The sequence below is a fragment of the Synchiropus splendidus genome, chromosome 18, assembly GCF_027744825.2.
Source record: "Synchiropus splendidus isolate RoL2022-P1 chromosome 18, RoL_Sspl_1.0, whole genome shotgun sequence".
Lineage (NCBI taxonomy): Eukaryota > Metazoa > Chordata > Actinopteri > Syngnathiformes > Callionymidae > Synchiropus > Synchiropus splendidus.
In genome coordinates, this window is record NC_071351.1 from 3,673,737 (window position 1) to 3,696,865 (window position 23,129).

A 23,129-nucleotide genomic window follows, 5' to 3' on the forward strand; every position below is an offset into this window, starting at 1 on the left:
GTTACCTAATTTATTACGAATTTATTTCGCGTGTTTTGACGGGTGGGGTCAGTAATCTGTGCACGTTCTAGCATATTAGCTGGCGCTGTAGAGGTGTATACACCACAGCATGCGACATGAATGACCTGTGGCATCATCGCTGCCAGCAACACGTGATGAGAGCGACACAGTTGGAGTTTCCCTTCAGTTTGTGTTGAAGAACATTTGTCGTCTGATGGCAGAACATACATGAAGAAAAATCCTTGTGAGACGCAGGATCCTTCAAATCAACCCCCTATGTTTCCTTTCCATTCTCCACTGAACAAGTGCGCTTCAGCCATATTAAGATCACTTTCTGTGTTTATTGGTGTTCAGGCAACAATTTTAGGAGTTGACACAAAGTCATTAAAAACTGAAGGAAAAAATAAATGACATGCACATTCCACTCTGTCATGTTCCCAAAAATAAAAAACTAAATCGTCCAAGTTATGTTGCATTTGCCCTAAAATAACGTCCGGAAGTCTTTTGAGTCTAAAATGAGTTTAGAAAAGTGTTCTAACGCTGATGAGTGACTGATCACCCGCACGTTAATCCACAATCGGACGTCAGGAGTAGAAATATATTGCACTTTGAAGACAAACTGGAAAAATAATCTCCTCGCAGATCAGAGTCCTCGCAGGTCCATGTGTCCAGGCCAAAGCGGCAGGTTTAAATTCCCTTAGTGACCAAGTCCTCAGCCGGCATCACTTCTCCCTTAAAACACAAACTCCGGCGTCGCAGCGCTGCGTCACCATGGAGGTGACCACCTCCCACGAGTCGATGACGGGGTCGTAACATTCGATGCTGCTGAGGAGCGAGTTGCCATCATACCTGCGACAGAACAGGTCAAAAGCTAGTGGAAGCTCACAGGTGAGCTGCTACACTGACTGAGCTGCATCCTCACCCTGCGATGGCGTACAGTCGGCCGCGCAACACCGTGGCTCCCACATAGCAGCGCGGCGTTGTCATGCTGGCGACTGTCGTCCAATAGTCAGTTCTGATGTTGTAGACCTCCACTGAGTCCAAGTGAGAGACGCCATCGAAGCCCCCAACCACATAGATATGGTCGTTCAGTAAGGCCACTCCAGCACCTGAGATGAAAGACAAACATGAGGGATCACACAAAGCGTCGGTGTGAGGTGGTGTACCTGAGCGCTTGGTGGCCATGGGCGTCACGCTGGTCCAGTGACCCGTGTGTGGATCATACCGCTCCACTGAGTTCAGGATGTTCAAGCCATCATATCCCCCTGTGGACACCCAAACGTGAGCTCCAAATCTGAAGGAGGCTGGAGAGTTTTCCTTCCTACCCAGACAGTAGATGAGTCCACTGGCCACCACCAGGCCGGCGCCCTCTCGCGCTGTCTGCATGTCTCCCAGCATGCTCCACTGGTCGATGTTAGGGTCATACCTCTCCATACTGGTGTGACGTCGGCTGCCGTCGAAACCCCCGGCGACATAGATCATATCTGAGAAAATAAACAAGCGGAATGAAACCAACAACACGAGGGAACTGAAACAGACACCGCCACATACTCCGCTATTTGAGGCGCCGTCGAGCCAAAAAACAGAAGCAATGAATAAAATGACCAATTAATAGCGTGGGATTTTTTTTAAATACCCAAGTAGAAAGACCAAAAGTGATATGTAGAAGTGAGAAAATATGAAAAAAAATTGTTTTCATCAATGAAACATTTATTTCTCTGTGCATCTACCAGACAATATACTTATTAATAATTTTATTAAACATGAATTGGCTGTCAGGAATGCAAACATAATATGGCATATCAAAAGTTAAGTTGTAAATCAATGATGCTTTGAATTAAAATGGCAATAAACAATCATCTTTCACTCTGAGAGCTCCATGAACACAGGCCTAGGGCCGCGTGTCGGAACTGTACATGGCAGGTAAAGAGTCCCACCTCCGAGTGTGGTCGCGCCAGCCAGCCCACGGCGCACATTCATGGTGGCAACAGTGTACCACACCCCGTCCTCGTCGGCGGTGTAGTCCAGGCACTCGACAGAACTGAGGCGCGAGCGTCCATCGTATCCTCCAATCACGTAGACTCTGTCATGCAGAGAGACAGTCGCCACGTAGCGTCTCTTTCTCGCAATGTTCTGCAAGGTAAGAAACAGAAGAGACACAGCGGAGACTTGAGATTTCAGGCACATTGACAGGTCGCCTAAAACAGAGCCAAGCATTGGGATGCCCGACATCTGCGGCAACACTCACAGGCAGGAAGGTCCATTCTTGAGTTTTGGGGTCATACTTTTCCACAATGTCGATGGGTGATTGTTGGCTGCCGAACCCCCCGATCACCAGTAAAATCTCTTTGGCACCTGCAACATTTCACCTTGCAGTGAGGCAGGTCACCTACAACGTTCCTCAGGATCAGGACAGGTCCCGTACCGAGTCTGGCCTGAGTTCGTGGTCCCTGCATCTCGCTGCGCAGCTCCGGTCTCAAGTGAAACTTCTTGGCTTCGTCCACAAGGTCCCGACAGGGCAGGCTGCAGCGAATCAGGGGCTGAAACACAGACACCCATGACTCCACTTCAGAGGGCACAGCGGGCGCAGCGACTCACCTCTGCATCGATGACGTCGGTGATGTAGCGCGGGGTCAGCAGGGGCAGGCGGACAAACTCCAGCATGTCAGACAGGTAAGGCTCCCGCTCTTTACGGTTGTGTTTGACCCAGTTGAGCACAGCTTCAAACACCGGTTCCTCTGAGTCCACCTGCAACATCCCAGCAACTCGCTCGTTCACGTCCCTCTGGGTCACGGTGAGTCAAGCCACGGTTCCTCACCTGGATCTCGTCACACTTGATGAGCTTCTCCACCTCCGTCTGGTTCAGCAGCATGAACTCCTCGTGCTGGACCACCTCTGAGAAGTGCTTCTGGGAAAACAGCTCAGCAGCCTGCATCAGGTCCAGGCAGTTGTGAGTCTCTGCAAAGTCCCGGATGCCCAGACAGTTGGAAGGGTCCAGCTGACTCTCCAGGAAGTCACAGCAAGCTCGCTTCACACCTGCAAGCACACGACACGGTCACGCGCAGGTTCACACGGGTCACCTGGGTCAGCAGCGACCTTTGAGCTGGAGCAGACAGGCCGCCGGGAGGAGCTCCTGAACGTTTTCCACGGTGACCAGGACTGTCTCGGTGTACACAAAGTCCAGCAGGATCTCCATGGTGGAGGAGGTGAGACCCTGAATGTCAACAAAGGACTTGCCCTTCTCTGCTAGCTGAGACACAGGAAGCACAGGAGCAGTCAGCACCGTGAGTCACGTGGTGGAGGAGCAAGCATCTGATGGAGGCACCTCGCTGGTGAACATGGCACAGAAGTAGTCGCTACACGCTGCCAAGACGATGCGATGCGCAGGGAAGTCGGTGCTCTCCACCTGCAGCGTGATGTCACACAGCGTGTTGCTTTTGCGAAGGGAGTTCATGGCGTTCAAGATGGACTTGGCGTGAGAGTTGGTCATGATGTCCTTGGGAGCCATGGCGTCTGATGTCCAGCTGCCAACATGACAGAGCGGCTCTGATGATCTCAACTGAGCAGCTGTCGTTCAAGAAGCGAGTGCGCGCGCACACACACGTTTGCGCTTCTATCTCTGTGGGGCCATTGTGAGGTTTCTCATTGCCAGGATCCTTTCCCCAGCCTCTCACCCTAAAACTAACCATCCAAAACAAACGGCTCACCTTAACCAGGACTCTGAACCAAACTCGACCAAGTTATTTTCATGTCTTCATCCTCAAACAGAGGCTTAACCTCGTGGCGACCGGACAAATATCCCCATAACGTCATACGGTTCTCACAAGGATAGTGTTTCAGAAGAATTGGTCCTCACAAAGTAGGATAAACAAGTACACACACACAGTTTATCTGATGACTGAGCAGTCAAATGATGGGCGGTGTTTCAAGTCTTCATTAGTCAGTCACCAATGTCGCGCTAAATATGTGAGAATAAAGTGGCTCAGGGATAGAAGAACGCGTCCCCTGTCATGAACATCGAGGCGCATGCTTGCAGAAGTCTCAAACGCTGAATAAAATTAAGAGGGTGAAAGAAAGGCACGAAACACCAGCAGTCGTGCAGCCGCCAGAGGAGCAGCGCTTCAGAACTGAACAGGTGCAAAGGTTGTGACAAGGACAGAGGCAGCGACACACGAAGAGCCAGCCACGGTGCGCGCGTTTCTCTGCTGAGTCGGTTCGTTACCCGTCACTGTCGCCTTCAGCTCCGTCGTTAGCTCGCCAGCGTTAGCCGATGTAACTTGCTCTCCGCAGTCGCCTTCAGTCGCTCTCAGGAGGCGAGCACAGCTTCATCCGCGGCCCCGGGCTCATTCTGAAGGGACACGTGTGTCGGGGGAGCTCAAACATTCCCCATGTCGCTGATAACCCGGGCTTTTCAACTCAGCTACAACATCTCAAGCAGAACTGCGGTGCACAGGAACGTAAACACACCATCCAGTGCGTGCCCATACGCGCGCGCCCCCGCGGCTGTACGGAACATGACTTCCGCGCGCTCCCGCCCCCTTCACGGCTGCCAGCGTGATTGAAGTGGACGCTATCTGCGGTTGGTTCCATGTAACAATTGATCGTGACTTTCGTCCGATTTCTGGGTTCAAGCGATCACCGGAGGCGGGTAGACACTTTAGAGTATGATTTGGGTTCCGCTGTCGCTGCTAGCGGCTAGTAAGCTCTAGCTAGCTACCAGCGGAGGAGCGGGAGGTCGCCGGCTGCTCTGCTGTGAGCGGCTCCAAGCCCGGCCGGAGAGTCTGCGAGGAGCCGGGAGAAGCAGCGAGCTGGAGCTTCGACCCGCACCGGGTGACTGACAGATACTTGAACATGGAAACCGAGTTCCAGCACATCGATGACAACGGACTGTGGAGCTCCGTGTATCAGGTCACCGCACTCTGCGTTTCCCCTCACGCCGACACACACGCTCATGAAAGTTTGCCTGTGTTGCAGGAGATTCGTCAGCAGTCATGTGACCTGCCTTGCAAAGTCGCCAGGCTACCCGAAAACAAGAGTCGCAATCGCTATCGAGACGTCAGTCCCTGTGAGTTGTGCTTGGCCGAACTGCTGTGACTTGGGCTCGGTTTGAATCATCTGTCTTCTCAGTCGATCACAGCAGAATCCGTCTGCAACAGAGTGACAACGACTACATCAACGCCAGTCTGATCAGTGTGGAGGAGGCGGAGAGGAGATACATTCTCACTCAGGTGGAGCTCCTTCATCACCACCAGGACAATCATCATCATCATCATCATCCTCACGCAAGTCTGTCTGCCTCTCAGGGTCCTCTCCCCAACACGTGCGGCCACTTCTGGCAGATGGTCTGGGAACAGCAGAGTGTCGGTGTGGTGATGCTGAACAGAGTCATTGAGAAGGGATCTGTGAGTAGGGTGTCGGAGCGGGCGGCTCTCGTGGCGCTGGTTCACGCTTCGTGTGTCTTCAGGTCAAGTGTGCTCAGTACTGGCCGCGGTCGCTGCAAGAGGATTTGCTTTTCGATGATGTAAATTTCAAGGTGTGTCTGGTGTCGGAGGAGGGTGACGCCGACTTCAGTGTGCGACTGCTGGAGCTACACAACCTCACCGTGGGTCTCGGCTCTGCATGAAGACAGGCTGGCCTCGTCTCTGCTCTCACTCTGGTTTTGTCCTCAGACGGGAACGTTTCGGGAGATTTTACACTTCCATTACTTGACCTGGCCAGACTTTGGGGTTCCTGACTCTCCGACCTCCTTCCTGAACTTCCTGTTCAAGGTCAGGGAGTCAGGGTGTCTGGAGAAGCGTCACGGCCCTGTTGTGGTCCACTGCAGCGCCGGGATCGGACGATCTGGAACGTTCTGTCTGGTGGACACCTGCCTGCTGCTGGTCAGTTTTGGGGCGCCACAGCCAACGTCTACTCTGTCTCATGTTTTGTGTTTGGTGGCAGATGTCGCTCAGAGAAGAGCCGTCGTCAGTGAAAATCCTGGAGGTGCTGGTGCAGATGCGTCGGTGCAGGATGGGTTTGATCCAGACAGCGGATCAGCTTCGCTTTTCTTACCTGTCCATCATCCAGGGGGCGGAGCTTATTGTGGGCCAGTCTATGCAGGTTTGCCAGTGCTCTCACACACCTCCGTCTGGTTCCAGTGTATCCACGGTAACAGTGCCCTCTTGTTGGCAGGAGTGTGTGATGCAGCACCGCCCTCCAGAGTTGGCTCCGCCGCCGCCCCTCCCTCCACCACGACTTCCTCACAATGGCACTCTGGAGTCGCTGGCTCATCCTGAAGACAGCGAGGCGACCGCACCGACTGAGCTGGCGAGGTGAGAGAGCAGTGTCAGTGAAAGCATGAACACACAGTTGAGCACACTCACGCAGTGACCCCTCCTCGTTCAGACCCACACAGCAGCCAGATCTACGAAGGCGTCCCGCGGCAGCTCCTGTCGACGCACATAGTAGAAACTCCCAGCAGAACCCTGCAGAACCAGACTCCGGGCAGGAGCAGCCTCGGGGCTCGTGGCCCCCTCCACTCACCAACGTGTGTGTGTGCGCCGCTCTGCTGGTCAGTGCGTACGTCTGCTACAGAACCCTCCTGCACTAGATCCAGACCGTCCCGGAGTGAAAGAGGGAGAAAAAGTTGTATATTTTTATTTTTTAATGAAATAAAATGTTTGACGTGGCATTAAAATGACTCGACTCTTGGTCAGTTGCTTCATAATGGCTCAGTGACAAAGCCGGAAACATGTGACGTAGGTAGCCGCCAAAACAACCTGTTGGAGTGAGTCAGCTGCAACTGAATCTTGTGGCTCAGAAGATTATCAGCGAAGAACATCAGAAGCAATAGTTTCCTGCATTACAGGAATGACGTCCTCAAGAGAAGACGCGTGAATGACAGTGCTGTCGTCTCTTTAACGCACGGGAATGAGAATAAGAGCCGAACCACTCGCCCGTCTCTGACACTCATGATGCCTCACAGAGGTTTGATGCTCGGTCGGGAGAATCAAAACACTGGGTCGCTCAACGTCTGTTCCTGAGGAAAACTTTAAATCCTTATTCTACATATTATCATATTATAACATTAAAACTTGTTTGACCTTAAAAATAAAATCGAATCTCGATGGAAAATCTGACACTTACATATGTAGTGACCGACCAGCAGATGGCACTGTGAAACCGAAAAGGAAAACATGACGTCAAAACTACGTTAGCAAGAAGAACATTATTTCAAAAGTAGTTGCGTTATTCGGACAAAGGAAACTAGAAAGTGAACGCAAATGTTTGGTAACTTATGTTTTGTTTGTTCAATTTCGCTTCTATTTTCGCGTAATTATTCACTTTAAAAACATATTTGTAGCTGATCAATGATTCAATTTATTCTGCCGTCTGCTTCTTAAAGCAATAATGAATTTTTAAGTATCAAGTTTAGTACGAGTCAGGAATATTTTAGAAAATTGAAGTATGAAAATCATTCAAGCACATGAGGCACATGAATCTATCTTACCAATACAGTACAGTAATAATAATATATTTGGGGAGAACGTTCCAATAAAAAGAACAGATCACAAAATTAATATTGTGTCTTTCATATAATATATGTTCATGAATTGCATATTTCCCAACTGGCGTCAGAAACTAGTTTGGTCCAGGTACATTGGTTGTGGTCCATTTAACCAGAGCAAACAAAACAGTTCAAGACACTGTTGATATGGTACAAGCGGGTCGAAGGTCGTGGTCCTGAGTCAGCCAGCATATTTTGAAAGTACGGCTAATCATGAGGGAGGACAGTTCTGGTCTCGCTTCTCCTTCATATGTGGATCCAGGTACGGCCTCACAATTCTGGAACTTCCCAAACTGCTCTCAGCTGGAGGGGCGGAGCCTGCTGAGAAACAGGGATCAGGAATTTCCTCTCCTGTAAGGAGTGCCCTCCCTCACAGCCTCCCTCCAAGGGTGAGTTGGGGGTGACTCAGCAGGAAGTGAGTAAACTGATCATTGCAACACCAGTAAGTTCCCAGCATGCACCTGGGTCAGCTGACACGCCACAACGTTACACAATACTGAACCATGGACTTGGCTGCCATGGTAACCAGCAGCCATGTGACGTTTCTGCACAGCAAATTTTGCTCCTGAAAACACACCTGAAAACGCTCAGGTCGAGAGGCAGTGAGGGAGGGGCTCAGATCCCGCGCTCTTCTGGAACCAGGTGAAGGGTGAGACTCCACAGACTGGAGAGTCTGATCAAGAGCATGCCCTCCTCTAATTCCACTCATGAGTCTGCATGTTTATGTCTGGAGTCCCTGGAGTAACTCAGCACGGACATGTGTCCAGCTCCCACACTGGTCCTTGTGGGTCCAGGGATCGTACTCATCAGACAGACAGCTACACACCCTTAACGTTTGTATTCCTCCCATCATGTTTTGACCTGACAGGGAAGGGAAGTGAGCTGCAGAGGGATTAAGGAGGTGATCAACATCTCAGGCAGACTGGTAACTCCCATTCTGGAACCTATTCAGAAAGCATTTCGCTCAGAGTCCAGAGAGAAAGGTCACTTGACCCAAGAATGGTTTTCACTCTGACTTGACACTGCCCCCTGTTGGAGAGCAAGCAAGGGTATATTGCACATGATCAGTACGGCATCTTTCTGGACCTCTAACTTGATCAATGTGCGAGCCTCCTGTCTTCATCCTGAACTCAGTGGAGGTGAAACCTGAGGTGCTTCTTCCTCCATAGTGACAGGAGAACTGGACCCTGATCTACTCTGGGTAGCAACCTGCTCAGCTGGGTCCAGGAACATGTGGCTCTCCTGTTACTGCATGGGCGTCCTGCTGTGATGTCATCAGAAGGTGACACTCAGACACACACGCCGATGCTCACAACTCGGTGAATCAATGACATATTGTGGAAAAATGAAGACAAACAAGTCCAGTGAAGAATGGAGTGGTGATGGCAGAGATACAAAGCAGACAAACAAGAGTGGAAAAGGTCACCCCTTGACACTCACTAGACCACAGAACAATGTTGTCTCCCAACCATCTCAGTGAGCTTCTTGCTTTACTGATGGAAAAGGAAAGACGTTTGTGCCAGAATTGTGTGCGACAACAGAGAACGTCCAGGAGGCTGGGAGCCCAGGAGGACAGGGTCTGACCGGAAAGTGTGCATATGTTTTTGTTCTTCATACCATCACAGTGAGAGCTACACTCCATCGCAGCCAACCAGCCCACACTCACGAATAGCGACTGACTAACCTGCAAATGAGGACATACGAGCAAACATGCCTGAAGCTGAACCCCCCAACTGTCGTGCCGAAGGTGAATCGGATCTTGTGCCGTGCGTGCGCTGACCCGGTGTTTCTGTTTGCTTTGACTCATGCTAAAACTCCAAGGAGAAGTGCAGAAGCAAATTTTAGCCCAAAAGTTCCTGTAAAGTTGAAGCACATGTCTTCGAAGAAACTTCCAGTCTGAACTTTTGCTTCCTGTCAGAGTTCAGGGGCCCCCGAGAGCCACGACCTGTGAGCACAACTCATAGGTGTGAATGGGTTCGATTATTGATAAGACGAACTGCTCATCGTCATATTTGAGAAAGGAACTGTCAGTTCAAAGTAAAGGGCTCCAGTCTTTCCTGTACTGTCTTGAACTGATGATGCAGTGCCATTTCCCAACAACCCGTCAGCTTACCGACGACAACCGTGAGTCACAACTGTCCTCCCAAATAGCAGAAGTGAACAGAGATGTTGAAATAGCGGTTGCCGTAGAAGTGGATCTTCTTCGGGACAGTTACTGGAGGTCAGACTTTGTGCTTCCCGTCACAACCTGAGCTCCACCCATTTCCCGCCACAGCTCGAAAACGCCAAACGTCCGGCGCCCTCGCTGACCACAGAGCGAGATGGGCGACCAGGAACAATCACTGCTGAGCTCAGCAAACAAATCATGTTGACCAGCTGAATAAAGGTTTGGGACACTCCGGGCGACATTTCAAATGTGGGCCCTGACAAGAGCCTTGCTGCATGTATAGGGTCATTGGAGGAAACCAGAGTGTCTCAGCCAGCACTGCAATCTTCAAACAAGAAGATTTCAAAGGCAAACGTCTCATGAACCACAAAGTCAAAAGTGAAGTGGTAGGGAGAACAGAACCCACCCGACGGAGGGAAATTGAAGGAGGCATGACCCACTCGAGGGGCTCCACTGTTACGGAGAGCGTGTTGCATCAGTACATCTGGGCGTCTGTGTGTAGGAGGATGTTACTCAGCACTTACTGAATGTTGAAACATTCCTGACAGTCAAACTGTTTTTATTTAAAACTCTGACGCAACTTCTGATCGTCCGAAGAGTTTACATGCACAAGCCTGTTTTTACAAAGCGAGAGCTGGAAAAGGGTCCAAACAAGCGCTCCGCTTGTGGCTCGTCCTGGAACAGTTATCGCTTCACCACTGACATGAACTGGCGGCTGTGACCGTCGTGTGGAGATGAAGCTCAGGTTTTCATGGACCTCAGAAGTGGGTCCAGGTCTGTGTGCCAGGCAGACCTTTTCCGTCTCCAGAGGCGTCCCGGGGATCAGCACCTCTCTGGGTGCAGGTTTAACCAAACACACCAGATTTAGACGCAGGATCGGGTCGGGACTGGGTCTGCGACCTCACTTGGTTACTGATTAATATCCCTCAACCTTGAACCCACCCTGCACACACACATTCACTGGCAGAGGTCAGTGGACTCATTTTGTTGACAGTGTGGAGATAAAGAAACCAATCTGGACCCAATCTGACCCTCTGGTGTCTGCCTGCTGATGTCAGCAGCTCTGGACCAGAGGACTGCTGCGGCCAAATCACACCAAAGAGCATCATCATGATCAAACATGAAATATGGACGCCCTGTAAATGTCATATTTGATGCTCACTAAAAAGAGAGGCAAAGGATTTCGTCAGAAAATGAACACATGACAGAGTTTAAAGTAAAATAAAAGATTTATTTTTATTAAATAATTATTTCTCCTCCAGCAGAGTTGCCGACAGTTGCATCATCACACTGCAGCAGAATCACAAAAACACGGTTCTGATCCACCTCCAGTGTCCCTGCAGCCGTAAAACACATGTCAACCGGTCCATATTCAGTCCCGACCTGCCCGGTTCTAACAATGTCCAGTGGCGGACAGCAGGTTCCGCAGGGTGGTCAGTTCCCTGCTCAGTTGTTCGACCCGCTTCTGCAGCCGCTCGTTCTCCGCCGCCAGTTCCAGAACTTTGTGCTGCGTCTCCAAGTTCCGCATCTTGGCTTTATCCCGGCTTTTCCGAACCGCCTCGTTATTCCGCTGCCGCCTGACCCGGTATTCGTCACTGTCCTTATCCAGGCGCTTCTTGGATTTCCCAGCGGGCAGCTTTCCTCCGTGAGATGGGGAGCGCCTGCCGTTCTGGGGTGCCGGTGTTCCGGGCGGGCTGGAGCAGGTGGAGGAGGCGGTGGAGATGTTGCCCAGGCTTCCGCTGGTGGACTGGTACTGAAGGTACGACCTCATGTCGAAGCCAGACGAGCTGCTCTCCATCTCGTGCTGCTCCCGCTCCGCTGGTCTGTAGCGTCGATCTGAACCCAGTTCTCCGTCTGCGCGCGCCACCAGCAGGTCCTCCCGGGTCTCCGGCGGGTAGCCTAGATGGTACGCGTCGCGGGCGTCCCGCTGGACGTCGCGCTGGTTCGCCTCCAGCTCGTTAAACAAGGCAAAGTTCTTGTAGTTGTGCAGAGAGGAGAGTCTCCTGGTCTTGCTGTCCGCCAGCAACTCCGAGAAAACGTCCCCCGGCTGCGGGTGCGTCTGCGCGGGATCCGGATAGACACCGTAGTCACTCGTCCTCTCCCGGTCCTCGACGCCCACCTCCGTCATAGAGCCGCCGAACCGCCAGAACGGACCGCCACCGAAGTCTCTTCCACGGATCGCGAAGCTGCCTTCGTCGTAGAAACCGGCCACTTCCATCTGAAGACCCCGGGCCACCGGAGCAAGGGGGCGGGGTGTGACAGCCAAGGATTCGGGTCTGAGTGAAGGGAGTGGACCACCAGCGGGACGGTGGGCTTGCCTGGACTCTGACAGAACTTCCTGCCGTAAGGATTTTATCCGCGAGGGGAGGGGCTTAACTGGGCAGGTGTGTTCGTGACGTCAGCAGCGTAAATGGAAAATAACTTGAGGTCCAGTCGGTCCAGATTGACAGTCAGGAGTTGTTCCAGAACCACATCTCTGTTCAATGGCAGATAACCGAGCTGTAAACACCTTTAACTTGTCAATATTTCTCGGAGAATTGACTAAAGAGAGTCAATATCAAGGAGTAAACTGGAATTGAAAAGAAAGCTGGTCTTGGTATGATTTAAATCAACTCAAACTCGGATATTTTAAAATACACCGATGGAAGCGACGTAATTCTTACGGTAGATATCACGGCAAACGTTGATTTTCTTTGTAGAAAACACAATTTTGGATAGTCTTTTTCTTGTTTTATTCAGGACTCGTTTGCCTGTTCGTTAATAAAAATGTGTGCAGCTGCGTTGTTTTTGGTGTGTTTTCGTTGTCTTTAATGTCTGTTGCTGTTGTGATACGAGGAATTTCCCCCGAAGAACAAATAAAGGATACCTCATCTAACATCGATTTAGGATCGATTCAGTAATCATGTTCTGTGTATACAAGTGTATATATTTGTGTCCAGTATAAAAGTGTGAAATGTCCCCGCTGTGGGAAGACTGAAGATGATCTTATTAGCCCCACACGCCCTCTGTTGATAAACGGCGGTAACTGCACATGAGCGGTCATTAAATGAAAAATGACTTGACGATCAAAAACATGTTTAAACAGCGCACAAACGCGGTCACAACACAGTGACACCGATTCCAAGCCCACAATTATCCCTTTATGATCGCGTCGTCATGAAAACGAAGGTGATTGGCTGGAAAGCCTCCGCTGATGTGACGTCTTTGTTGGCGGAAGAGTGGAAGCCAGGCGGATGGGCGTGGCTCACAGGAATGGCGAACGAGAGCGGGTGTGGACCGGAGAGCCCGGCGAAACCGGAGCCACAGGGACCGGGTCGGGGTCCCGCCAGGTGGGGCCCCCAGCATGCCGGAGCCCGTGAGCTGGCGGAGCTCTACTCCCCAGGTGAGCGGGACACGCAGCCGGAGCGCGGAGGCAGGACGCCGGATTTGTTGTGACATAACCGCGGCTAGCCACTCGAGCTAACCCGAGCTATCCGAACCGATGTGGACCGGCGCGCGCCGAGTCCGAGTATCCTCAAGTTCGTGTGTGTCCCCACTCGCTGCGGGTGTCGCGCCTTCCGAAGGAGCTCCAGCTGCGGGGCTCGAGCCCCGGCAGCAGCTGCTGGCGCGGCACTAGCCGCTGATGCTAACTAACCTGAGGTGGTTACGTGACAGCAGCCGCACCATAATCTGCCTCTCGGACCGATAACCACCGACACGCACACTCAATTACACAACATCCATCTGCGATAAAAGCAAGTGCTGACACCGACCGCACTCGTTAGCGGCAGTTAGACGCCCTCGATCACGCGGACACGCGCCTCGCTCTAATGACACCTCACAGCCACTAAATTGATGCATATTTATTGACAGCGCGGCCTGAGGTGGGCTCGGTCACGTGGCTGCGAAGGCTTCTGTTGCTGGAAACCAGTCTGAACTGATTCCTGGTCTGAGACTCCCAACCGTCGCGGAAGAGAATATTCCCCTGCTGCTGCTCCTGCAGCAGCTGATCCCAAGTCTGTCACACTTTCTTCCAGCTGCTGCCACCCGATTGGCCGGTTCCATATTTGGAGAAGAACAAGCACAAAGTCAAACTGCAGACGAGCTGCTGCAGAAGCTCCCCAGGTCGAATAGTTGTGGCTCTCAGTGGTGTAGATACTGAGGGGGCCATTCTCAACTGTGGCTCTTGTGAGGGCCGCCAAGCCAAGAGACACAAGGACAGAAGAAATAGACGCGACAGCTTTAGATCAGGGAACACATGCGGCTCTGTCACCTCTTCTCACCCGAGCGTTCAGACTTGACCCGTCAGGAAAGTTGTTTTTGAAAAATATAATATATATATATATAACAATCCGGTTATTGTACCTGTTGTATGCTCACTGGATTCATTCTTCAAACATGGAGTTTGTGTCAACACCGTCAACCATACCGGACTATTAAAGGAGTTCACCACATGTGTATGAGCTGCACATTATTCAGGTGTAAACCATCAAAGTCTTGTTTGGACTATCGTCTACGCTTGGATGGTAACTCTCACCTTATATTATATACATCAAATATATCTTGCTTGATGATCCATGATTTCCAAATACATTCACAACATAAACGTCGGAAGGTACTGAACTCTGCTGATGCGGCTTGAATATGATACTTTTGAAAAATGTCTTGGGTAGTGCCTGAGTTGCCACGTGTGCTGTTGCCGCGGTGTGAAACTCAGTGTTGGTGTTGCAGGGAAGCGGCTGCAGGAGTGGATCAGCGTGCTCCTCTGCTTCTCTCTCATGGCCTTTAACTTCTTTCACCTTCTTGCCAACTTCCACTTTGGACACTTTTGGAGCGTGGTGATCGGAATCGGTGAGTCTGGACGGCTCTGCCACGAAGGTCGCCCGCCGCCATGCACTAAACTTTTCTCTGCTTCAGTGGCGGGAATCCTCACGGCCGATTTCGCCTCTGGACTGGTCCACTGGGGTGCCGACACCTGGGGGTCCGTGGACCTCCCCATCGTGGGAAAGGTGGGAGCCTCATCTCTCTTCTTGGTCCTGAACGTGTCTGAAATGAAATCCTGGGCTTGCAGGCCTTCATCCGTCCATTCCGAGAGCACCACATCGACCCGACCGCCATCACACGCCACGACTTCATCGAGACCAACGGAGACAACTGCATGCTGACCATCATCCCCCTCGCCAACATGGCGTACAACTTCATGAGCCTCTCCCCTGGTGGGTTTCCTGCACCGGCACCTCACACCAGTGCCACTGTTGCTGACGCTTGTCCTCTGTGTCTCAAAGCCGAGGTGTACCGTCTCTTCCCCTGGTACTGCTTCCTGTTTGCTCTGGCCATCTTCGTGACCCTGACCAACCAGATACACAAGTGGTCTCACACCTACTGGGGCCTGCCTGGCTGGGTGGTCTTCCTGCAGAACTGCCACATCATCCTGCCCCGCAAGCATCACCGGATCCACCACGTGTCGCCGCATGAGACCTACTTCTGCATTACCACAGGTCGGTACAGTTTGAGGAGCACAGAAGGAAGTGGTGGCTTGAGGGAGGAGGGGAGGGGAAGGGGGGGATGTTCTCTGACCAGAAATGAAGTTGCCGTCAGCAGGAAGTAGGTGGGGTTGTCTGTTCAGAGGTTTCGCTGACCGTGTGAAAGTGCAAGTGGAGTCACGTGAGCTGAGGTGGAGGTCAGTCTGCACTGACGCCTGTCGCCTTCCCCAGGCTGGTTGAACTACCCGCTGGAGCGACTGGGCTTCTGGAAGAATCTGGAGGACCTGATCCAGAGCGTGACGGGGGAGAAGCCGCGGGCCGACGACCTGCGCTGGGCCCAGAAGACCAAGTGACCTCTGCGACGCCGCTCTGCTCACGGCTCCACCCCCTCCTCACAGCTCACCTCGCCTCAGACTGAAGCTCTTGTTTAACGGTTAAGTTGTATTTGCTTCGGCCTTCACTGCGTCTCACTGACAGACTGACCTGCTGCCATCTTGTCTGACCGAGTCACCCGCCGGCAGAGCCGCGGCCCCACACCAGGGCGCGACTCTGTCGGCGATGTCGTGCTTTTTCCCTACGAGTTCATCAGCTCGGTGTTTCACCGGCGAGTTGGTGTCACTGTGCCAACCATCCCTCGGAGGGCGGGGCATCAGCGCGGGGACTTGTTTAAGGGCTTTACTCGTCTAGAAGCTTCGGTCAATTGAACTATGCAGAGTAAAAGAATCACCTCATCTCATCTGTGTCTGGGATCTGACGGAGCTTTAAATGGCGGCGACCTCGCTGAGGTCTGGACGACGGAGATGTGTCCATCCTTTTTCTTTCTTTCTTTCTTGACACAAGCCAAACTGTTTAAGCCTTCATACTTGATGATGTCACGGTGATCAGCTTGTAGTTTAGACCTTTAGAGCAACAGAAGCGCCTTGCTGCTGCAGTATCGCTCCTCATTCGTGTATTAAAGTGTAAAATAGTGAGTGGTAAAGTGGGGGGTGAAAAGGGGAGACAAAACGTGAGCCGTACCATCCTCAGATTCACTTTGATCTGGAGCCTCACAGACTCACTTGCTGCTTGCCGGGTTTTCGCTCATCACGCCCACCTTCTCCACTGAGCTACCGTGTGATTTAGGTGAAGCTTGTTGGTGTTTTCTTCTCACTATATAAGGGTTGACGGTCGGAAACACTTGGCAACACTCCTGTGCGTGTGTGAGTGAGTGAAGAAGTAGATATCCTCTCCAAGTCCATCTGTTCTTAATTCTTTAAAATCCTGAAGTTTCTCTCTTGGGCGCCACCTGTAATGATGCATTCAGGTGCATCACATTGGCCCCTCCCACCCCCACAGTTGTTCAATGACCCAACAGTCACCAGCGTGTGGATGTGGTTGCCATGGTTACGTGTGATATCATGTGATGCCTCGATGCCTTCAGTCGTCTCATGAGACGAAAGATTCAAATGTACATTAACATGTTTGTAATATTTAACTAATAAACGCTTGAAAACTACACCAGTCGTGTCAAACTGCCACCGTGGACGCAGACGTGAGGAAAATAGGAAATGTTTTATTCTGTTCTGTGCTGGTGCTGCTGAGCCGCGGTCGGATCCACGTCAGTTCTTTGCCGTTTGGCCGGCTGCTGGGATGAATCCACGTCTCTGAACCCGTCAGAGGTGATCTGATACCGGGCGTGAGCGTCCATGTGCCCGGGAGATTTAAAGATCCGCGCCACGCGCTGCGACCCGTCCCATTGGAAAATGACCCTGAGTGTGGGGGCGTGAGCCCAGACCTCCCCCAGGGCTGGGACCAGCTGAGACTGGCCTGGCTGCACCTGAGTGGTCATCTGGTTGGTCAACACCACGGCTACGTTGTGTCGCACCGCCACGGCCAGGAGCCGTTGCGCGAGGCCGTTGAGAAGGCGGTACCTCTGTGACAAGTCCTCAAAGTGCTGACGGAAAGGGAAGGCCACGCTGTCAATCACGAGAAGACGGACCCTTGGGTGCCGAGACAGGAACTCCGGAAGCAGAAGGGACTCTGCGATCAGCTCCACGTAGTCATGGCAACGCACCTGCACCAGGCATTACATTAGGACCACCACTAAGACTCACTGCAACACAGCGTGACTGTGAAGACTCACAATGAAGACGTTGGCCAGGATGTGCTCCACGGTGAACGTGGCCATGGCAGCCTCCTGCTCGCTGTTTTCCACCAGCAGTGAACAGTGACGGACAGCGGCGGCAGCCAGATCCTTCAGTCTCTGGATCACAAAGCTCCCTTCGGTGTCCACGAACACCACCTGACCGGCCACACCTCCGAAACACTCGGGCACCTGAGCGTCCACGGCCAGCTGCAGACTGAGGACACCTTAGCACGACAACACACACACACACCCTCCTGTAGCCGCTCACCACAGCTGGGTCTTCCCCACTCCTGGAACTCCACAGATCTCAGTGGTCTTCCCAACAGGAATCCCTCCACCCAGAGCACAGTCCAGCTCTGAGCAGAAGGTGACGATGCTCCTCAGCTCCTCCTCCTTCTGCAGCAGCTCCAGAGCGCTCACACCGGCCGCTTCTTCTCTCCCTTCTTCCGCCCATCTCACAGTTTGCTGGACGTCTGTCGCCTCCTCCTGGGACAGGCCGGCCTCTGCAATGGATGAACCGATATTCAAACTTCTCTGCCACAGCTCAAATACACGTCACTCGGCAATGAGCATTGAAGTGGGACGGAACGCACAAGTGCCGTAGACTAAACCGGTTTCAAGTTAAACAGAGTATCATCCCAGCAACAGTTGAGAAAAGAGAGCCTCGGTGACCGGAAGTGACATACCCCGACTGAGCTGCAGCTGCTTGACGGCGAGGAGATCTGAGGTGGACCTGAAGCCGGCCTGGACTAGTTTGGTTCTGACCGACAGACTGAGAGGGAGACTGGACACGGACCTCTCCATGCCCACAGCTGCTCTCAGTAAAATCCCGCAAAACTCCCACCATGCCCTTCGATGACACATTCCGGTTTTGATTTTCGAAATAAACCCTTTTGATAAACACGTTTTCGCTCCAAACCTGCTTTTCCAAGAAAATCCAGACACATTTAATATCAAACAATAAATCAATATGAACATCATTTTTTTTCCAGTCAAATACATCTATGTTGCATCAATAACGTAAGATGGAGTTATATTCTGAAAACTAACCGGAAGTTGTGTGCGTACTCCCGGAAATCCATCATGTTGTAACACGTGAGAAAACAGGAGTGTTTTTAAGCGCTCTAAAAGGTATGTTTCTACTTTATTAATCTGCCGAATGTGTTTCGTTGCTGAACTTGAGTTGTATTCGTGTTCAGCTACTGTGACGACTCAACGATTGGCAACCTAAAATTGGTTGAGAGTTGGTGTGAAGGCAAGTCTAGATGTGCTGAACGTCACACGAAAGGTTGCCTTTTGTTGTTGTCGGGGTTCAGATCTGGTTTAATGACCTTCCGATCTTAATACCGCGCTGACTGTGTTCACGTAGGACCGTAAGCGCAACCACCTTACTTACTTACTTACTTAATGATGTTAGATAAACTGTTTGCAGTGTCGATTGATGGAGACAATGAATTCAGAAGAGAAGGCGATGACCTCCAGTGAGGAAAAACTGGAAGAAGACGAGCTGGATGAAGAGGAGGAAAAGCAGAGTGATGAAGATGAAGCACATGAAGGATGTGGGGCTGCAGATTTGAAGGACAGTGATGAAGAAGTTGGGGAGGATGATGGTGATGTCAAACGGATCAGTAAGGTGAAGGGCACGGCTTCGGACAGGAAGTGTGTTCCTGGGATCATATACCTGGGCCACGTTCCTCCACGGCTCCGGCCCAAACATGTGAGGAACATGTTGTCAGTTTACGGGGAAATCGGACGCATCTTCCTGCAGCCTGAAGGTGACGTATTACCTGGCTGGAAGGTCGTCGACTCGGTGTGAATCTCATGTGCCGCGTGTGCTCTCAGACCGCCAGGTGAGAGCGAGGAAGAAGAAGTCTGGTCTGAGAAGGTGTGACTTCACCGAGGGCTGGGTGGAGTTCCGGGACAAGCGCGTGGCTAAGCGAGTGGCTGCTTCGCTGCACAACACGCCCATGGCCACCAGGAAGCGGCAGTGGATCGCCTCAGACCTGTGGTGCATGAAGGTAGCACCGGATGCTCAATTTGTGACGCGTCTCCCACCCATAAACACTGTGTGCATGTGTAGTACCTGCACAGGTTCCAGTGGACTCACCTCAGCGAGCGTCTCTCCTACGAACGTTCGGTTCTGCAGCAGCGACTCAGAACTGAAATCTCTCAGGCCAAGAGGGAGACCAACTTCTACCTGGAAAACGTGGACAAGAGCGCCCACCTGGAGCGGAAGAGGCGGCGAGACGGACCACAGGTGAGGCCCCGCCCCCGCCCCTGCGGCCGCAGCAGCCGTCCTCACTCACGCTTCTTTCTCCTCAGCAGGGGGAAGGAAAGTCGTGGGACTTCACTCAGCGCCAGACAGAAGAGGAGATCCAGTCCAAGAAGAAAAGGAAGAAGCAGGAGGACAAGACCCGCCACATGCAGCAGCAGAGCCGATCAAATGTCTCGCTGCTTGCCAAAATTTTCAACTCCGCTCCGGCGCAGTAGCAAAAGGGACACGCCCCTTTTCAGTGGAAAAACTTCCCGACCCGCTTCACTTTGTAAATATCAATGAGGAATAAAGTGTTGACACCAGTGAAGTGTTTTTTTACGACATGGAGTGTGGGCCTCTTTGCTTCAGCTGCTGCCCCTGCAACTCAGCAGTGGAAGATGGATGGATGGAGAAAAACCAAACAAATGCTCACCTCTTCATCAACACTGAATCGTTCTGCTGTCACACACACACACACACACACACACACAGAGGGTTACACAACTCTCTCCTCCCACTTCCTCCCCCTCCCTGCCTCCTCATCTCATCATCACATCAGATTGGGAGAGGGGGTGCAGCACGATGGCGTCTCTCTGCGTCCTGCTCTTCAGCACTGCTGTGATCCGCGTCGCTCAGGTCTGTCCACACCTCCATTGTCTTCATCATGTCGTCGATGTAGCCAGATGATTGGCGTTTCATTCTCACCATCGGTGTGTGTGTGTCGTGATCTGCTGGTGTGTGTGCGTGAGCTTGTGTTTACAGCACTTTTGTGTGCCTGGCTGGTGACGCAGTAAACCTGATGCCTCGGCCGCCGGCTGGTCACCATGGTGACACAGGCGGTCACCGTGGCAACAGGCTGCTGATGTTTCTGATCCGATTTAGAGGCAAAAAGTGAATGGTGACGTCATCAGGCTCAGCTGGAACAGACAGTCTTCCTTGTCAGTCTCTACCTGCAGCTCGAGGTGGTGGGAGTGGCCTGGACATCTCAGTGGGCGGGACCAGACACCAGCTCAGGGACCCTCATCAACTGCTGCCCTACGAAAACCGGATGATGTCATATCCGGCGCTGCTGGATGAAGGCGGGCCTACTGACCTCTACTACGACGCCGACGGCTGGAGGGAGCGTGGCCTGGAGCAGGCCTTGCTCAGGCTGCTGGAAAAAGACCGGAGGCGGAGTCTGGAAGAGGAGCAGAGCGGTGAGTCCTGTCCACCATCTCCTGCTGTGATGAATGGCTGACCCGGGGGGTCCGTCTGTCTGTGGTCAGCATATCTCGCAGCCCTACTCCGCCTCCTGGACCGAGCCCAGAGGGCGGGGGTGGTCGACGTGGTGGAGGAGGAGGAGGAGGACCAGGGACCTGCAGGGGACTTCAAGGCCGCTGTCTACTCGGACTATGATGAGACGGGTCGGGTGCGAAGGATGGAGAGGCCTGTCCCAGCCTGGTGGGGGTGGATGGACCCACGACAGGTGCGGGAGCTGCTGGAATCCAGGGTGGACCCATCTCAGCTGGGCAGGTGAGTGAGCCTCAGACCTGGGACCGGTAAGTCCAGTCAGTGACCAGTGTGTCCCACAGGGTGGAGTCTCAGAGGCTGCAGATGGCTGGAGAGGACCGGCGAGACCTTTCTGGAGCGGACCAGCAGGAGGAGGAGGAGGTTCTGAGGTGGTGCCCGCTCCCAGACCCGATCCAGTCAGAACCGACCCAGCTGATGGCAAATGTGTTGTCCTCCGCAGACGCCTGGTTGCTAAGATACTGTCCAGTCCAGAAGAGGTCACGTTGGCACTGTCCAATCGCAGGAGGCGGGACCTGTCTGAGGCAGTTGCCAGCGTTGGCCACCGGAGGCAGCGGCGTTCTCTAGAGGACCAGTCTCCCGCCGGCCCGAGCGAAGCCCCTGCCCTGCTCCGGGTCAAGAGGGTGGAGGATGATCAGGAGCTCGCGCCCCCTGCTGGGCTGCAGAGAATGAAGCGGCTGGAGTCCATGGCAGCCATCGCCGCCTTGGAAGAACTGCAGCAGGGAAGTCAGCGACGCCGGCGGAGAGACGTCGCGCGGCACCTTCCGCCTCACATACTAGTGAGAGGGTGAACGCTCCAACGGTCCCTGCAACACCAACACATTAATTACACATGTCAAAGCAATGTTCTTCTGTCTTTGTTCGTTTGCTTGTTTGTGTCGGTACTGACCAGCAGGGGCGCTGTGACGCTGCAGGTCCCTAAATCTCTATGTGCCGCTCAGTTGTTGGATGGAGCCGTCGCCATGGCAACCAAATATTTTATGTTGTTGTTCCTGTCTAGCTTATAGTCGGGGTTCGGAAATAAAAATAAAACTCAGCAAATGTTTGGTTCCTCATGTCATCAAAGTGACAACAGATTCTTCGCTTTAACCATGTCTGCGACCCCCTGACACTCATTGACACCAAGCTGTTCACAGTGGAACCACAAGTGCATCATTTGAAAGACACATTGATCAGAGGGCTCAGAAGAGCAGAATGGCTTGGACTCACTAGGAGTTTACACACAAGAAAGTACTCTTAAACACAACTACAAACTAAAATTAAGCAGCAACTCAGTATCGACAGAGAATATTCAATAAGATACTGTGTCAAAGTGAATTAGCAAGAGTAAAGTAAACACCTGCTGTACTTCGAGGACAGTTACTGTGTTGACAGTTCACCTTCTTTGCTGGATTGTTAGCCATGCTGTTGTTAGTCATGCTAACAACACGCTCCCTTGTCAACAGATTCCTGCATTCTGATTGGAGGAATTTCTGTGGTCACATGATCGTTTCACATTTGTGATTGGCTCAGTGGCTGCACTACAGGGGCAGGAAGTGCTGGACATTATTCCAACTGTCATATACAGTGGTACCTCGGTTATCGACCACAAGCCGTTCCAGACGGCGGTTCGAGAAGTGATTTGTTGCCGAGTGAGTGACGTCTCTCCAGAAGTGAAGAGGTGCCCGGTGCGTGTCCAGCTCTGAATGTGCGCTTCTGTGCAGTTTGGCTGTGACAAAGTCATAAACCAAGTCACGCTCTGTCCCAGATTCGCCTCATCCCTGTCCCAGCTCCAGCCCACAACAGGACATCAAACCCTGGAGTGAGCGCTCCAGCACCTCCCCTGTGACACTCTACCACGGTCCAGTGCGGAGACAGGAAAGGTTTGACACCTCAATATGAAGAAAAAACAGTCAGTAAATGTAGCTAACGGGACACGTCTGCATACAGAGGCTGCGTTATACACAATAACAAAGCGTGTCGTGGGTCAGCTGATCGATATATATATATATATATATATATATATATATATATATATATATATATATATACTTCTTATTTGCTATAACTATCACGACTGCTTGCTTTTAATTATAAAACTTTTCCTGAGAAAATAAAGCTTTCCATTTGGCGCCCCATATTGGTCTACTGCAGTCATGAGCGCTGTTTGTGTTTCACCTCCATAAAAGTGGCATCTTGCATCGACAACGGTGCTGCATGGATCATAACCGAGGTGTCTCACTGGAATAGAAGTCGAAGAAACAGGCGGGAGATGGTGAGCAGAAGAGTGAAACACTGGAGGGCGCCAG

At 52.1% G+C, this 23,129-nt stretch overlaps 7 protein-coding genes across 13 annotated transcripts; 4 read left to right on the forward strand and 3 right to left on the reverse strand.

Moving 5' to 3' along the window:
• Window positions 1-326: 326 nt before the first annotated feature.
• Window positions 327-4,486, reverse strand: klhl12 (kelch-like family member 12). Of its 4 annotated transcripts, XM_053850139.1 has the most exons (12): window positions 4,223-4,486; window positions 3,326-3,524; window positions 3,097-3,250; window positions 2,819-3,036; window positions 2,599-2,748; window positions 2,426-2,540; window positions 2,249-2,355; window positions 1,938-2,133; window positions 1,326-1,484; window positions 1,167-1,265; window positions 923-1,109; window positions 327-849 (listed from the first exon to the last, which is right to left on the reverse strand). In XM_053850139.1, the coding sequence occupies exons 2-12, from the start codon at window positions 3,506-3,508 to the stop codon at window positions 723-725; spliced, it is 1,695 nt and encodes a 564-aa protein (XP_053706114.1). In that variant the 5' UTR covers window positions 3,509-3,524; window positions 4,223-4,486; the 3' UTR covers window positions 327-722. The 4 variants fall into 4 exon arrangements, with proteins under 4 accessions (XP_053706114.1, XP_053706111.1, XP_053706115.1 ...); XM_053850136.1 differs by having other exon boundaries at window positions 923-1,265; XM_053850140.1 differs by lacking the exon at window positions 3,326-3,524 and having other exon boundaries at window positions 923-1,265.
• A 4-nt stretch (window positions 4,487-4,490) lies between these two features.
• LOC128750025 (tyrosine-protein phosphatase non-receptor type 1-like) lies at window positions 4,491-6,674 on the forward strand. Of its 2 annotated transcripts, XM_053850142.1 has the most exons (9): window positions 4,491-4,908; window positions 4,975-5,065; window positions 5,128-5,228; window positions 5,304-5,402; window positions 5,465-5,602; window positions 5,670-5,879; window positions 5,941-6,099; window positions 6,172-6,311; window positions 6,385-6,674. In XM_053850142.1, the coding sequence occupies exons 1-9, from the start codon at window positions 4,852-4,854 to the stop codon at window positions 6,587-6,589; spliced, it is 1,200 nt and encodes a 399-aa protein (XP_053706117.1). In that variant the 5' UTR covers window positions 4,491-4,851; the 3' UTR covers window positions 6,590-6,674. The 2 variants fall into 2 exon arrangements, with proteins under 2 accessions (XP_053706117.1, XP_053706116.1); XM_053850141.1 differs by having other exon boundaries at window positions 4,491-5,065.
• A 4,259-nt stretch (window positions 6,675-10,933) lies between these two features.
• On the reverse strand, window positions 10,934-12,056 carry cebpb (CCAAT enhancer binding protein beta). The gene has a single exon (XM_053850612.1). It carries the CDS (start codon window positions 11,929-11,931, stop codon window positions 11,107-11,109), a length of 825 nt encoding a protein of 274 aa, XP_053706587.1. The 5' UTR covers window positions 11,932-12,056; the 3' UTR covers window positions 10,934-11,106.
• Window positions 12,057-12,869: 813 nt separating this feature from the next.
• On the forward strand, window positions 12,870-16,680 carry peds1 (plasmanylethanolamine desaturase 1). The gene is made up of 6 exons (XM_053849676.1): window positions 12,870-13,095; window positions 14,424-14,543; window positions 14,610-14,701; window positions 14,764-14,908; window positions 14,978-15,190; window positions 15,407-16,680. The coding sequence occupies exons 1-6, from the start codon at window positions 12,870-12,872 to the stop codon at window positions 15,526-15,528; spliced, it is 918 nt and encodes a 305-aa protein (XP_053705651.1). The 3' UTR covers window positions 15,529-16,680.
• On the reverse strand, window positions 13,243-21,754 carry rad51c (RAD51 paralog C). The gene is made up of 5 exons (XM_053850607.1): window positions 19,408-21,754; window positions 17,987-19,303; window positions 17,569-17,803; window positions 17,298-17,514; window positions 13,243-17,228 (listed from the first exon to the last, which is right to left on the reverse strand). The coding sequence occupies exons 2-5, from the start codon at window positions 18,300-18,302 to the stop codon at window positions 16,728-16,730; spliced, it is 1,269 nt and encodes a 422-aa protein (XP_053706582.1). The 5' UTR covers window positions 18,303-19,303; window positions 19,408-21,754; the 3' UTR covers window positions 13,243-16,727.
• abt1 (activator of basal transcription 1) lies at window positions 18,370-19,870 on the forward strand. Of its 2 annotated transcripts, none has more exons than XM_053850610.1 (5): window positions 18,370-18,431; window positions 18,733-19,075; window positions 19,143-19,318; window positions 19,381-19,557; window positions 19,623-19,870. In XM_053850610.1, the coding sequence occupies exons 2-5, from the start codon at window positions 18,742-18,744 to the stop codon at window positions 19,788-19,790; spliced, it is 855 nt and encodes a 284-aa protein (XP_053706585.1). In that variant the 5' UTR covers window positions 18,370-18,431; window positions 18,733-18,741; the 3' UTR covers window positions 19,791-19,870. The 2 variants fall into 2 exon arrangements, with proteins under 2 accessions (XP_053706585.1, XP_053706586.1); XM_053850611.1 differs by having other exon boundaries at window positions 18,372-18,431; window positions 18,718-19,075.
• On the forward strand, window positions 20,073-22,088 carry pcsk1nl (proprotein convertase subtilisin/kexin type 1 inhibitor, like). Of its 2 annotated transcripts, none has more exons than XM_053850609.1 (5): window positions 20,073-20,190; window positions 20,498-20,750; window positions 20,820-21,066; window positions 21,141-21,212; window positions 21,284-22,088. In XM_053850609.1, exons 1-5 carry the CDS (start codon window positions 20,137-20,139, stop codon window positions 21,630-21,632), a joined length of 975 nt encoding a protein of 324 aa, XP_053706584.1. In that variant the 5' UTR covers window positions 20,073-20,136; the 3' UTR covers window positions 21,633-22,088. The 2 variants fall into 2 exon arrangements, with proteins under 2 accessions (XP_053706584.1, XP_053706583.1); XM_053850608.1 differs by having other exon boundaries at window positions 21,126-21,212; window positions 21,284-22,064.
• Window positions 22,089-23,129: the final 1,041 nt, after the last annotated feature.

Bases quoted from the DNA above. Each gene is read 5' to 3' on its own strand.
- abt1 (XM_053850610.1), top strand. From the start codon at position 18,742: ATGGAGACAATGAATTCAGAAGAGAAGGCGATGACCTCCAGTGAGGAA. The intron at 19,076-19,142 runs GTGACGTATTAC...GTGTGCTCTCAG, and splicing joins CATCTTCCTGCAGCCTGAAG to ACCGCCAGGTGAGAGCGAGG. The intron at 19,558-19,622 runs GTGAGGCCCCGC...CTTTCTCCTCAG, and splicing joins GGCGGCGAGACGGACCACAG to CAGGGGGAAGGAAAGTCGTG.
- pcsk1nl (XM_053850608.1), top strand. From the start codon at position 20,137: ATGGCGTCTCTCTGCGTCCTGCTCTTCAGCACTGCTGTGATCCGCGTC. The intron at 20,191-20,497 runs GTCTGTCCACAC...CTTCCTTGTCAG, and splicing joins CTGTGATCCGCGTCGCTCAG to TCTCTACCTGCAGCTCGAGG. The intron at 20,751-20,819 runs GTGAGTCCTGTC...GTCTGTGGTCAG, and splicing joins TCTGGAAGAGGAGCAGAGCG to CATATCTCGCAGCCCTACTC.
- LOC128750025 (XM_053850141.1), top strand. From the start codon at position 4,852: ATGGAAACCGAGTTCCAGCACATCGATGACAACGGACTGTGGAGCTCC. The intron at 5,229-5,303 runs GTGGAGCTCCTT...TCTGCCTCTCAG, and splicing joins GGAGATACATTCTCACTCAG to GGTCCTCTCCCCAACACGTG. The intron at 5,603-5,669 runs GTGGGTCTCGGC...TTTTGTCCTCAG, and splicing joins TGGAGCTACACAACCTCACC to ACGGGAACGTTTCGGGAGAT.
- rad51c (XM_053850607.1), bottom strand. From the start codon at position 18,302: ATGTATTTGACTGGAAAAAAAATGATGTTCATATTGATTTATTGTTTG. The intron at 17,804-17,986 runs GTATGTCACTTC...CATCCATTGCAG, and splicing joins GCAGCTGCAGCTCAGTCGGG to AGGCCGGCCTGTCCCAGGAG. The intron at 17,229-17,297 runs GTGAGTCTTCAC...TGCCTGGTGCAG, and splicing joins TCCTGGCCAACGTCTTCATT to GTGCGTTGCCATGACTACGT.
- cebpb (XM_053850612.1), bottom strand. From the start codon at position 11,931: ATGGAAGTGGCCGGTTTCTACGACGAAGGCAGCTTCGCGATCCGTGGA.
- klhl12 (XM_053850136.1), bottom strand. From the start codon at position 3,508: ATGGCTCCCAAGGACATCATGACCAACTCTCACGCCAAGTCCATCTTG. The intron at 3,251-3,325 runs GTGCCTCCATCA...CCTGTGTCTCAG, and splicing joins GTGCCATGTTCACCAGCGAG to CTAGCAGAGAAGGGCAAGTC. The intron at 2,541-2,598 runs GTGAGTCGCTGC...TCTGTGTTTCAG, and splicing joins CCGACGTCATCGATGCAGAG to CCCCTGATTCGCTGCAGCCT.
- peds1 (XM_053849676.1), top strand. From the start codon at position 12,870: ATGAAAACGAAGGTGATTGGCTGGAAAGCCTCCGCTGATGTGACGTCT. The intron at 14,702-14,763 runs GTGGGAGCCTCA...CTGGGCTTGCAG, and splicing joins ACCTCCCCATCGTGGGAAAG to GCCTTCATCCGTCCATTCCG. The intron at 14,909-14,977 runs GTGGGTTTCCTG...TGTGTCTCAAAG, and splicing joins CTTCATGAGCCTCTCCCCTG to CCGAGGTGTACCGTCTCTTC.